This window comes from Brachycentrus maculatus, unplaced genomic scaffold, assembly GCF_059751285.1.
Source record: "Brachycentrus maculatus isolate JH-2025_06_01 unplaced genomic scaffold, ASM5975128v1 h1tg000562l, whole genome shotgun sequence".
NCBI classification, from domain to species: Eukaryota; Metazoa; Arthropoda; class Insecta; order Trichoptera; family Brachycentridae; genus Brachycentrus; species Brachycentrus maculatus.
The window spans coordinates 436,297-450,446 of record NW_028281305.1 but is presented as its reverse complement, the minus strand read 5'-3'; the positions used below and the strand labels follow the sequence as shown (position 1 = coordinate 450,446).

The 14,150-nt window shown below is 28.0% G+C and overlaps 1 protein-coding gene across 1 annotated transcript in view; it reads right to left on the bottom strand.

Annotated features, from left to right (window-relative positions):
* LOC148301447 (uncharacterized) overlaps positions 1-8,992 on the bottom strand; it is a 29,514-nt gene extending 20,522 nt beyond the window's left edge. Inside the window, exon 1 of the mRNA XM_088273238.1 lies at positions 8,797-8,992. Coding sequence (XP_088129364.1) covers positions 8,797-8,817 — 21 coding nt within the window. The 5' untranslated portion in view covers positions 8,818-8,992. The remainder of the gene's footprint in view (positions 1-8,796) is intronic.
* Between the last annotated feature and the right edge of the window lie 5,158 nt (positions 8,993-14,150).

Genomic DNA, 14,150 nt, shown 5'->3' with positions numbered 1-14,150 from the left:
CCAGTTAATTTATTTACAACATTTTGAATGTTACATGTGTGTAAAGTGATGACTTTAACCAACCTATGACGGTCGTAAGCCCCGTTAATGCCCAGACTTCCATATTCTTCTTCATCTAGATCAGTGATTCCCAAAGTGGTCTATGTCGACCCCCAGGGGTCTACGACAACTTGCAAGGAGTCTATGTTTTAATTTGAATTTAATATATAAATGTATAAAACCTAACATGTGTGGTTTTTAATTTTCACTACACTTCACTACCATCATAAATTTTAATATTTCAATGTGGGTAGCACTACATACACCGGCTGTCAAAAATACATTTGAAGTTAATGAATTAGATAAAAATAAAATATCATGTAAGACGGGGGACTACCCAAAATTGAAAAACATGGCAACGGGTCTACAAGACAAAAGAGTTTGGAACCTCTGATCTAGATTGATATTTCAACAAAAAAAGCCCAATTAATTAAGGCTGTAATTTAAAAAGATGGTCGTTAAAAAAATACCCAGACTTCCAAATATCTTAAGACTTATTCCTATCAAATCTTCTAACGTAGAAAAAAATCCTTTAACCACTGTCATTAATTCCTGTCCTTTCCTTTTCCTTCCTGCAAATTCTATTTTTTATACCATACCCTTACCATTTTACTCCCTTCCTCACACACACACTCCCACTCTTCTTTATTCTTTTTATATCTTAATGTTTTAATAGTTATTATAACATAAATCGCTCACTCCTTTCAAGAACGTCATAAATCAAAATTTTTCAATTTTCAGTTGTGCATGTTTTCGGAATGCCCAGAAAATTTACTATATCCCAGCAGAAGCGGCATATTTTTAATTTAATATTTACCCGCCACAGGGCAAAAAGTGTTGTTTTTGCATTTTGAGGAAAAGGTATTGTTTAATTATTTTTTAAAATAAACTAAATATTTTCAAATAGAGAAAAAACCTTCAGGTTTTACTTTAAAAGATCTGTTGCGCAGTAAAAAGTTCAATAAGTGGCTTGATATTTATTTTTAGTACATTGTGTTATATTTTTAAACTTTAAAAACGTTCTCCTGAAAAATCGAGTTTTTTGATTTATGACGTTCTTGAAAGGAGTGAGCGAAATGTAAAATTGTTTAATTGGCTTTATTTTTATTAAATGTAACGATTTTTGTTAATGTAATGTTATGTTTATGATTGTTAGTGTAACTATTTTTATATTATACTTTTTTAAATGTTAAGCTGTAAAATTCCCGAACAAATAAAAATGAAATAAAATGTTATTTAGGATATCAATATAAAAATGATATTTGAAACCAAAATTCTCTAATTTACCAAGAACTTTATTTTCTAAAATTACTGTACCTACTTAATTTATTGTATGTGGCATTCATTGATGAAAATAGCTCACTTGAAAAGTAGAATAACATATTCACTTTAGAAACAGAACATTTTGCTCGAAAACAAAAGTGAAATAAATAGCCAAATCAGATACGGTTCAAAATAATGCATTTCTTTTTTGCAATTTGAAGGAAAATATATAAACCACTGACTTCTCTACATTAACATAGTCAAGTACCGTGAGATGAGCATATCGCGTAACAAAAAAATGAATGCACTATGCAAAAGTAGATTTGTAATCCTGTGGAGATAATACGGAAAAAAGTGTTATGCATATAAGTGAAAGTAGGAAACCAATCACCAGTCACGCGACAGTGGATTATTTTGTAAAAAAAATTCTTCATGTAATTGATGATCAAATTAACACTGCAGCAATTTGATGCAGTGCCCTATGCACCATTGGGTGTGGTTAAGAGATACTTGACTTTATAATAGAGCCATCTTCGTAAAATAGTACCTCATAACATTAAAGGTGTACTCTTAGATACAAGTTAGTACGCTACTGGATTTTGAATTTGTTTTTAGAATACATACGTATAATATATTGGAATTTGTTTTTTTAGAATATGCATAAGTATATGGCAAAAATATCTTGTTTTTTTTTAATTCCTTGCCTTTCGATAACTCATTTCTTTTCAAAACCATATATTTATTTTGAATAAAACCTTATATTTATTTTGAATAAAGCCTTGAACATATTTTCAATGTAAAAACGGTATTTTAAGCAAAATCTTTCTATAACGTTAAATGTTGGCTGGTTTGAAGAAAATAATATTGCAGGCTATCAAATATACCCCCTCAACGACTAATATTAACTATTTCCTAACATTGACTAATATTAACGACCTCCTCACAAGAAGTCGTTACGCCATTCGGTTCTTGAAATTATTTCTAGAATCAATTATATATTTGGCAGGAATCCAACCCGCGACGCAGGTTTCGCAGTCGACGTCTACCCGAGTACGCCACGGCGCCACCCTGAACACGTGATTTCCTCAAGTTTGACACAAAAGTGACAATCGTGCTAATCATCATGTTTGTATAATCGTAACGGGACACACATTCCTGCATTCTATTCAAATGGTCATAAACATCATTTAAATACGTATTAACTATTCCAGCGTTTCTCAAACTTTTCCTCATTATATATATATATATATATATATATATATATATATATATATATATATATATATATATATATATATATATATATATATATATATATATATATATATATATATATAAATAGATTGAAAACGTGTATTATTTCGTTACCTTTAGTAAGTTTTTCCTGCATAAAAAAATCCTTAAAATATGTAGTAAAAAACCACTCAATAAATACAGTAAAATAAACAAAATTACCATGTTTAGTTCTCTACGTTCAAAGCTTTGCAACAAAATGCACAATATAAATATATATATATATATATATATATATATATATATAAATATATATATATATATATATATATATATATATATATATATATATATATATATATATATATATATATATATATATATAATATATATATATATATATATATATATATATATATATATATATATATATATATATATATATATATATATATATATATATATATATATATATATATATATATGTATATATATATTTTTTAAAATAGTAAAACAGTACTACATACACTATCAGTATCAATCAATGATTGTATTAAACATATAAAAAATTAAGGTAACTATTATCTTTTATCTTACCGAGAGGGGTTTTACTGTATATCTAAAAATTGAACATAAATATGTCAGAATTACTGATCTGGTTTTAGTAAGTCCTTGAATCCGATAGATTTTGTACAGGTGACTATAATCGTTTATATCATCGAGAGGGGTTTTACTGTAAATCTAATAATCGAACATAAATATCTCAGAATTACGGATCTGAATTTAGTAAATGCGATTGAAAAAAAATCATGAAAGTGTACACGTAACTATTATCTCCAATTTACGGCTTAAACAGGTTTGCGTTATAGACACAGGTCGAAGCTCGTAACTTCATTATAATATTTAATTATTTTCCTTTGTAATAAGCACGCATTCGGCCAACGCAGCGCCTCGAAACACGTTTTGGGAGATTCGGCGCCTAGCGCATAGCGGGCCGCTCACTCGGTCAATATCTCAACCACGAAGCGCCCGTCACAGGTTCAACGCCTCGCCGCGACCTTGGCCCATATACCGGGCCCGATGATGAGAGGTGACCGACCCGGATGTGGAAACTTTTGGGTCACTTTTGGGCACAGCCACATTATTTGGTCGCGAAAATTCAGCACCCAGATGCCCAAATATTTTAAACCCAATAATAATAATTTGGGTAATTTTTATAGTGCCATTTTCTTATAAAGACTTGGATAATAATAACAGTTATGCCCAATATTATAAAAAAAAAACTAAACTAACCATCACGCCTCTTCCCCGCAGGGGTAGGCAGAGAGAATAGAGCGCCACACCACTCTGTCCTTGCAAACATTCTTCGCCTCTTCCACGTTCATGCATCTCCTCATACATGCCCGCCGATTGTTACGACTCCTAACCTGAGCACTTTCAAGTATTTGGCACACCTGATCGTGCCATGTTTTTCTCGGTCTTCCTCTGCTTCTTTTCCCGCTAACTTCGCCTCATAAATTTGTTTTACCGTTCTTTCCTCACTCATTCGTTCTACATGTCCAAACCATCTCAACACACCTTTCTTGATTATATATTCTATTCCCAATATTATATTCCCAAATATTTCATGAATAAGGTAGTTTAAAAAAAAAAGATCATAAACATGTCATGTTACAAGAATAGAATAGGTCTGCTATAAAAAAAACACTTTTTTATGTATTATGTTTTAATTGTCAGTTTTTTTAATTTCTTTTTTAATTAATTTTTATGTCACCCAGTGAGAGGATGATTCTGCCAGTGTCAAGTCTTATTTTTATTTACATCAGAATATTTATTTACATCAAATACATCGAAACACGTGTCACAAAACATTTTAAGAAATAATAGTATTTTCCAAGTGAAACATGAATTACTGACATAATGTTTTTTTTGTAAAAAAAATGTATTTTTTTAATTAACATGCATACATAAACAGTATTTAACTTATTTTTTATATGTTTTATATATTCTGCTTTATAAATATATCTGTGGGGAGATTATTGAAATTTTTGGTCCCCAAATATTTGATGTTCTGTCATAAGTTTATTGTTGCGTTATGTTATTGTTAATTCATATCATTTTAAAAATCTTTTTACTTTTTTTTATTTACATAAATTGTATACATTTACTTATTTAATTTTTATTAAAGAACAATTATAAACATGTTAAAAATATTTTTTTGCAGAGACTAACCAAGCCACCTTGTGTGTCTTGTCGGTGGAGTTCTTTTTAAATATTAAACATTTTTATCGTTTTTATCCATTTCAACCTAATATACACACAAAAAAAAATTAAGAATATAAACTATTTTACAATTTTCATAGAATTAACTCTTGATCATTTACCCATTCCTTTATTTTGCCTTTGTTCCATATTTTAATTAATAAAATCTCCGTTCATCTCGAAGATGAACTAAATATACAAAATGTCGGCTTACACTGATATTCAATTTTATTTTATTTTTTAAATTAGGGTTTATGAAGGTTTCTGCTAGTAAAAAACTTACTAATTTTAACCATAGATGTTGCCGAAAAAGTGACATATAGTAGATCTTTTCAATTTTAGCATAAACTCAAAATCCTACAAATTTGAGTATTACAGTTGTCAATCATGGGTAGGATGGTAAATGTTATATAGTGTATCAGCCAATGACAGTTTGTGATCCGTGTTAGTGCTTAGACTTCCATATTCTTCTTCATCTATGTCAAGATATCAATGAAAAATCTTGACATAACTTAAAAACTATAGTTATTAAGATTATCAACGCGCAGTGAGTGCATTGATTAAATTAATGCGATAGTGCATGTTTTCAACAAATTCTCTGAGATTACTGACCTGCACCAAATTCAGTCGAGCCAATCATGGTATTATATTGGCCGATTGATCGGTCCTGTGCTTTAGATTCATGGATACGTGTTGTTTATTATTTTATTATTATGTTTGATGGGATGGGGATATTAGCCAATAAGAACATTACTTCTTTGTTTGTTTATTGTCGTTTTTAAAACTGAAAAAAACTTCTTAGAAAAAAACGATTTGATTGATTTTAAGCTGATAATTATGTACACACACATTTACGGGGCTCACATCCGTCATACGCTGGTTTAACCAACCACTTTACACACGTGTAAAATTCACCAATCCTACAAACACAGTACTCAAATTCTCACAAGTTCTATGTATATGATCCAATTTCAATATTTCACATAAACCAACCTATGACGGTCGTAAGTCCCGTAAATGCCAGACTTCCATATTCTTCTTCATCTATGTCGAGGTGTTAAAAAATAATACGAAAAATAACTCTTTTAATTGGAGATAACTCCTTTAATATATATATATATATATATATATATATATATATATATATATATATATATATATATATATATATTTATATATATATATATATATATATATATATATATATATATATATATATATTTATATATATATATATATATATATAATATATATATATATATATATATATATATATATATATATATATATATATATATATATATATATATATATATATATACATATATATATATATATATATATATATATATATAATATATATATATATATATATATATATATATACATATATATATATATATATATATATATATATATATATATATTATATATATATATATATATATATATATATTATATATATATATATATATATATATATATATATATATATATATATATATATATAATATATATATATATATATATATATATATATATATATATATATATATATATATATATATATATATATATATATATATATATATATATATATATATATATATATATATATATATATATATGCGTGTTATACAGGGTGTGTCTGATGAATGATTCTATGCATTCGATTTGACATACCTTTTACCTAATAGTTTCATGGGTATGATTATGTAACAGTATCACGTAATTAAAATTATAATGCAAATCAATATTTTAATCATGTGTTACATCACGACTGGCTATGTTGAACGAATTAAAGTTTATGTTTAATTTTATTAAAACAGATTTACGTTACAAATTTTAAATATATAATTCATGTAGACAACTTAGAATATTTTGAATACCTTTCATTTTCTTTATTTTAAGTATTTTTTAAGTACAATTCAGATAGATGAGCGATGAATCTTTTTTTCAATATCCTGGATCGATTTTTATTGTGGAAAACTTATCGATATATATATTTTTTTTAAATTTATTTTAGTATACTTTTTTACACTTTAAATGCTACCATGTGAATATGTAGGTGAGTTTAGTGTTAGTATTACGTTTATGTGACTGATATTGACATCTCAACATAGATGAAGAAGAATATGGAAGTCTGGGTATTTACTGGGCTTACGACCATGTCATAATAATAATTATAATAAATTTGGATAATGTACGTAGCTCCATTTTCTTAAATGAAGCTCTCAATGAAACCTCAGGCTGGTTGAGTGATCACAATACACACGTGTTACTATCACCATTCTACTCATGATTGCTAACCACACAATTAACCACACAATTTGTTTTTAAAACGTACACACTCGTATATAAATCTTGTGGGGTGTGTGAAAAATGTACTCTATCCCAGCAAAAGCGGCATATTTTTTTACTTAATATTTACCCGCTACAGGGCAGAAAGTGTTGTTTTTGCATTTTGAAGAAAAGGTATTGTTGAATTTTTTTAATATTCTTAATATTTTTTAAATGGAGAAAAAACCTTCAGGTTTTACCTAAAAATATCTGTTGCACAGTAAAATGTAAGTGGTTTGATATTTATTTTCAATACATTGTATTACATTTTTATCTTTTAAAAACGATCTCCTGAAAAATCAAGTTTTTTTGATATATGACGTTGTTGAAAGGAGTGAGCGATATGGTGATGGTTTTTCAAATGTCAAAAGGTAAAAATAACTCATATGTGGAGAGACCTAGATTTCTGAACAAGGATTTAGACACACCCAGAATGCTGACTAATATGTAGCTGTGAATGTAGATGTACGTGTCCGATGAAGTCGTGGGCATCTAAATAGATCAAATCAATCACCCATTCAAACCATGCCATAATATATTTGTTATACAATTTCCACGTAAAAGCAAACGTTATTTAGTACAAGCTTGTGTAATATATTTCTATCTTAAACTTGCAGTGCACTATGCACCATTGAAATCAGCCAAAGAATATTTAAGTCACATAATGTAGATACTTTTTATTTTACCTTTATTCGATCAAAAAAATAACTTCATTCTCATAAATAAACCCTGAAAAGGGTATATATTGTATATATATATATATATATATATATATATATATATATATATATATATATATATATATATATATATATATATATATATATATATAACTTCATTTTCTTTACGATTTCCTAACAACAAGAAACGATAATTAAAATTAATGCCCTTTTAAAAAACATCAGTCAACTTTATCGATCGTCTTCAGGAAGTTTAAGGAGAGTGTTTGAAATAAATCAAAGAAAACCATTATTACAATACGTTATTATTAATGTTACTGAAGCGTGAGGTATATTTGATTAAAAAAATCTTTTATTAGCAAAAAAAAATATGTCTTTCTGGTTATTATTTTTAGTTACGTTTTTAAAATTAATACATTGAATTTTTGACGTAATATATTTTAATAGCAAATATATAAAATTTGCATCGTTTATTGATTTAGCATTTTCTTTGTGGAATAGTAATGATGATTCAATTAAAAAATACAACTCTAAATAAAGACCACTTTTTCAAGTTCAGAGTTCATTAATGTAAACACGACTAGTTTTGAGAACTACAAATATTCTCACTAACAGGTGAATAGTTTGTATTTTCACTTGTTTTTGACTACTTGTAAAATTCTTTTTTTAATCATTTTATCATAGTCTTCAATCAAAAATATGGAAAATGTCTATTATTATTATGTTTGCATTTTTGATATATTCCATAAAATAAATCGAATTGAATATAATATATCAAAATTACCAATATATAAATATATAAAATATATTGTTAAAAAAACTCCTTTATGATTGTCTGTGAATCAGTTTTTTTTATTTGTATTTATCTTATATACTTATAAAATTAGTACACTTTAATTTAATCAACAAGTACTTTTCGTAGCAAAAATAAATACCAAAATACAAGTATTCTTTTTGTAGAAATTTAAAAAATACTTACAAATATTAATCGTAAATCCATATTGTAGGGGGTGTCTTTCTTATCACTATAGAATTTTGAAATTAATTAAAAAAAACACACGTATTTCAGGCAATATAAAAATAACACGAAAAACCCAATTTGTACAAAATTGAATTTTAAATTTTAAATTTAAAAAAAAATCACAGTTTCAGATAGAGTTCCCAATTACCGTTCTGTGTGACGTTCTGAGCTTTACTGACGGTCAAGATCGAGGTAAACGAAGCAACGAGAAATGAACCCACCTGTTACACTAAAAGAAAACGGCATATAATATTGACCAATGTGTAAAAAAAAATTATATCCATGGCTTACAAATAAATCTACGCGTATACGAATGATTTTACATTTTCACATAGTGTTTTCTTGCTTTACCGTTTTGGTGAAACAGTTAAATGAAATCTTGATGGATTCTTTGCGATTACTGTAACATTCAGCAGGAGGTTTTAAACGAAAGGGATTTCGGAATGTATAAATAAAAAATACAGTAGTATAATAATAATGCCAAGCTTTTGAAAGCATTTTCCAAAATATGGATATGGCGTTCGAGATAATATCTGCCATGAAAATTAAAGTAGTAGAACGGAAAGACGGCATTTGCCAAACAGGTTAAGTGCGTTTTTTTTCGTTTTCTACCATCTTGGGCTTTTCTGTGAATTGCAGCGATACACGTTGATAGATATATTATTAAGGCAAATTATGGGTTTTACTTCCTCGAGTTTTTGCATCATTTTACACCTGCATGCTAATAATAGGTAACGGGGTGCTTGTGACCCCATCTTGTTATTTGCGTCAAGGAATTTGAGGTCACTAGTTGTGGGTTAACTAGATATATATATATATATATATATATATATATATATATATATATATATATATATATATATATATATATATATATATATATATATATATATATATATATATATATATATATATATATATATATATATATATATATATATATATATATATATATATATATATATATATATATATATATATATATATATATATATATATATATATATATATATATATATATATGTATAAATATATATATATATATATATATATATATATATATATATATATATATATATATATATATATATATATATATATATATATATATATATATATATATATATATATATATATATATTTATATATATATATATATATATATATTTGATCGTTCAGATGAATGTGCGTCAAAACGATATTTGAAAGATGTTTTAATGTTTGAAATAAATAATGAATGTAAGGCTAAGATAAGCATTATTAAGAAAGGTGTGCTGAGATGGTTTGGGCATGTGAATTAATTTTAAATTGAATAATAAAACCACTTTACGAGGCAAATGTAATTGGTGATAGATGCAGAGGAAGACTGAGGAAATCTTTGCATTATCAAGTACATTTTGCAAATACTTATGGTCAGGTAAGGAGTTAGGAATAATCGGCGTGTATGTATGAGAAGATATATGAATGTAGAAGAAGCAAATTGTGTGCAAATTCAGATTGGTGTGGCGTTCTATTCTCGCTGCCTACCCCTGCGGTGAATAAACGTGATGGTTAGTTAGTTGGTTAGTGGTATCATTTGTGTTTTATTTTCATATTTAATTTTAATATTGAGTCGACAGCTTTATCCACAACAGAATTCTCAACAAAATAATTATGTAACATATTGCATGTACCTACATATGGCTTGATGAAAATGTATCTCCCCTTTAGCTGTAAGAAGCGATGCCTTCATATCGTAATTACACATTGTATAGTGCTGGTTGATAATTTTATAACAGTAATAAATCTATGTGTGGTTTAGGCTACTGTAAAATTATTCAACACGTACCTCGAGGCAGTCTTTAAAACAATCTGTTGCCCACTCTTGATCCGAGGTTTTGCAACTTTGCATAACGGTACATGGAAAAAATGTTTTATTTTAATTTTTTGTTTGTTTATTTTGTAGGATTTCATTATATTATCATTTATATTTTATTTATTGTTTCGGCTTTCACTTTGTGGTAAGACATGATGACATTGTAAAACACTTTTTTTCCCAATTGAGTTATATTTATTTTAACGACTTGCTTCGGAAGCTACAGATGGTTCCATCTTCGGGTCTGAATACAAACTAGCACCTAAAGCGCGATGGCCTCAAACAAAACGCGCCCAGCGGTGGTGGGTCTGATCTGACCCAGTACAGAAATCGCCTTTTAGGCGTTTTTCGTCGGGTTTTTATATTTTATATATTATTCAAAATAGCCTACATAGCAATAGGATAATGTGTCATAAGTTTTGTATGAGAATTTTCAAGTTTTTGATAGTTTTGAAATTAAATTATCCAAGCGCATAATTTTACATCCAAACGCGACCGCGCGCTTCGGCTCACTACCACAGACTAACTAATTTATATACTCACTACTACCGCGGAGCATGTCACACGCGCATGTAGCATGGTTGGCAATGAAGCAGTGATTGTAAACATTTTTATTTTTACTGAATTCAAATAATTAGTGTTTTTAATTTTATAACTATATTTTAAGTCAACATCATAACAGATAGAATTATTAACAAAATGCAACTAAGTAATTATCTTCAAATATAAAACGTGGCAGTTAGCTCCAAAAACCACAAAATGATTCTAGGATTTTGAGTTAATATTTCAAGATAAATTTTTGTCCATAATGCAATTAAAATTCATTTTAAATACAGTGAAAATATTTAAATTTTCATTGAAAAATATATACGGAATTGCCCAAAATGGTGTAAATATTCATTTAAAGTTCGCCATTTCTTACATAAACATTTTGCGGGTTTTAGAAATTATGAATACAATTTTGTACGAAACCAAATAAAACTAATTATTATAAAAATTTTATATACAAGTTCGTTAGACATAATAGGTATGATATTTAATTTTATTATTGACCAATAAATTGTTACCAAAAAATAAGAGGACAATCGGTACTTTTCTTGTTGAAATCGATGTTTTTATCACTTACTGACATTTCTTATAAAACCACGTTTTCCGTTGCACTTTCAAATTCTGAATCTAAGGTTTTTGAATTCTAAATCACTGTCATCTGCGCTATTCTCTCACTTTTCTTTCACTTTTAGAACTGTCCAAAAGTCGTTCAATCTCGTCATGAGATAATTATTTTTTTCCTGCCATTGTGGTAAAGTATCGAAAAGATTTAAAAAAAATAAAACTAGAAATCGTTCAAATATAAAACAGTTTATTGTGAAGGTCTGTGTTTTGTAATATTAATATTTTTTAAATGTAGATTTACCTTATAGTCTATATATATATGATATTTAATCCGTCATACAAGTAAACAAATAAATCAGTTAAAAACAAATATAAAAAAAAACAATAAACGGAAACAATCGCCAAAGATTGACAATGTATGCTTTTGTTTTTGGGATTTCAAAATCACGGCAGACGGCACACTAACACATTGATAGCGATCAACTGACCTTACTCAATATGATTTTTGATATTTTATTTGTTCTTTTTTTTTAAATAACTCATTTGAATCTGGTCCAATAATTTTCGTTTGTATCTCAATTTGTAGGTAATTTTTTGAAGAACGATTACACTCAAGGAAAACGACGTAAACAAATTACCTATTACGTAATCAATAATTTCCCGCGATGGTGGGTCTGACCAGACCCACCATCGCAGAGGAAGTGTTAATCCTTAAAAAGTGGTTTTTGTTTACAATATTATGATTTTATAATATTTTTCTAGTTTTTTAAATTATTTTCATTTATTTTTAAAATGAACAACCCACAACGCCTTTACTTTTAAAGGCTTGTCTGCAGGTAGGATAGTAAGGATAGGGAAGGTAAATGTAAAAAATATCACAAACCCCCAGACCAAGTGAAAACAAATCTTTCTTATATTTATTTTGCTATTGGCGGGAATCGAACCCGCGACGCCAGTTTCGCTGTCAAGCGTCTAACCCAACGTTGCCGCGGCGCTTGTCCTCTTCCTCTCCATTTATATTGATATATCAATATAAATGAAGAAGAATATGGATGTCTGGGTAGGTACTTGGATAAAATAAACAGTACTTTGTCAATGAATTTCACAACTTAGTTAAAAAAAAATGCTTAGCAAGAGTAAGTCTGTCAGGAAGCCTAGATGCTTCTGTATCAGATCTGGGAATGCTGTGGGACAACTTTTAGCCCTTACTGGTCCAATGTCGAATCTGGTTCGATATCGATTTTTTCCTCTTAGGTCCCATGTCGGATGTTATTCGACTTTTTATTCATCATAAGTATTGATTATTTAAATTCCAAGCTTACATTTTTCTCACTCGTATCTATTACAACAGTATGTGGGGCAGAGGGCAAAAGATTTTTCCAATTGGAATGTAACTGTCTACCTAGATTTTATATTTTTTTAATTTCGTGGACCGTAAGGGTTAGTGTAAATTACTCTGTAAAAAGTGTTTTATTTTTCTTTTATATGTATTAAACTCCACAAATGACAAGAATTACATTTCTTATTTTATTTTATTTTATTTCATTTTTATTTTAGTCGAGCTAGTGTATTCCCCACACTTAAGGAACCTTTGGATTTCTTCGTTGTAATAGATTAATTCAGTTATTCGACACTTATGGTACTCATAGCTGCTAAAGAGAAATGAGGAAAATACAAATTTATTTATTTATTTATAATTTCCGAGAATTTGAAAATGTTACTTTGATTTATTATCACAAAATTACTACTTTTGGAGAAAATGTAAAATATTAGAACTAAATAATGAAAAATTGTAACTGTAAAAATATTTAACTTACTAACTAACTAACCATCACGCCGCTTCGCTGCTGCGGTAGGCAGAGAGAATAGAACTCCACACCAATCTGTCTTTGCATACAATCATCGCATCTTCTCCAAATTACCGATACGCATTGTTAAATTAATGTTTTTTTTTCTTTTTTGCATTGTCTTTCGAAATCGTATAAAATGGGATTTCATTGTACCTACAATACAACTCACCATATATAGAACTTCCAAGAATTTGAGTAGTGTGGTTGTCAATAATGGGTAGAATCGGTGAATGTTACACGTGTGTAAAGTGATCACTTAAACCAGCCGATGACGGTCGTCAGCCCCGTAAATGCCCAGACTTCCATATTCTTCTTCATCTTTGATGAGATGTCAAAAAATAATATGAAAGTAACTCCTGTAATTGGAGATAATCCAGATTTTGTGAACAAGTATTTGGACACACTCAAAATGTTGTATACAAAAACGATGTTTCAAAAAAAATCATTTACGTCAAATATTACGTGGGTTTAGGGAAAATTAAGATGCGATTTAT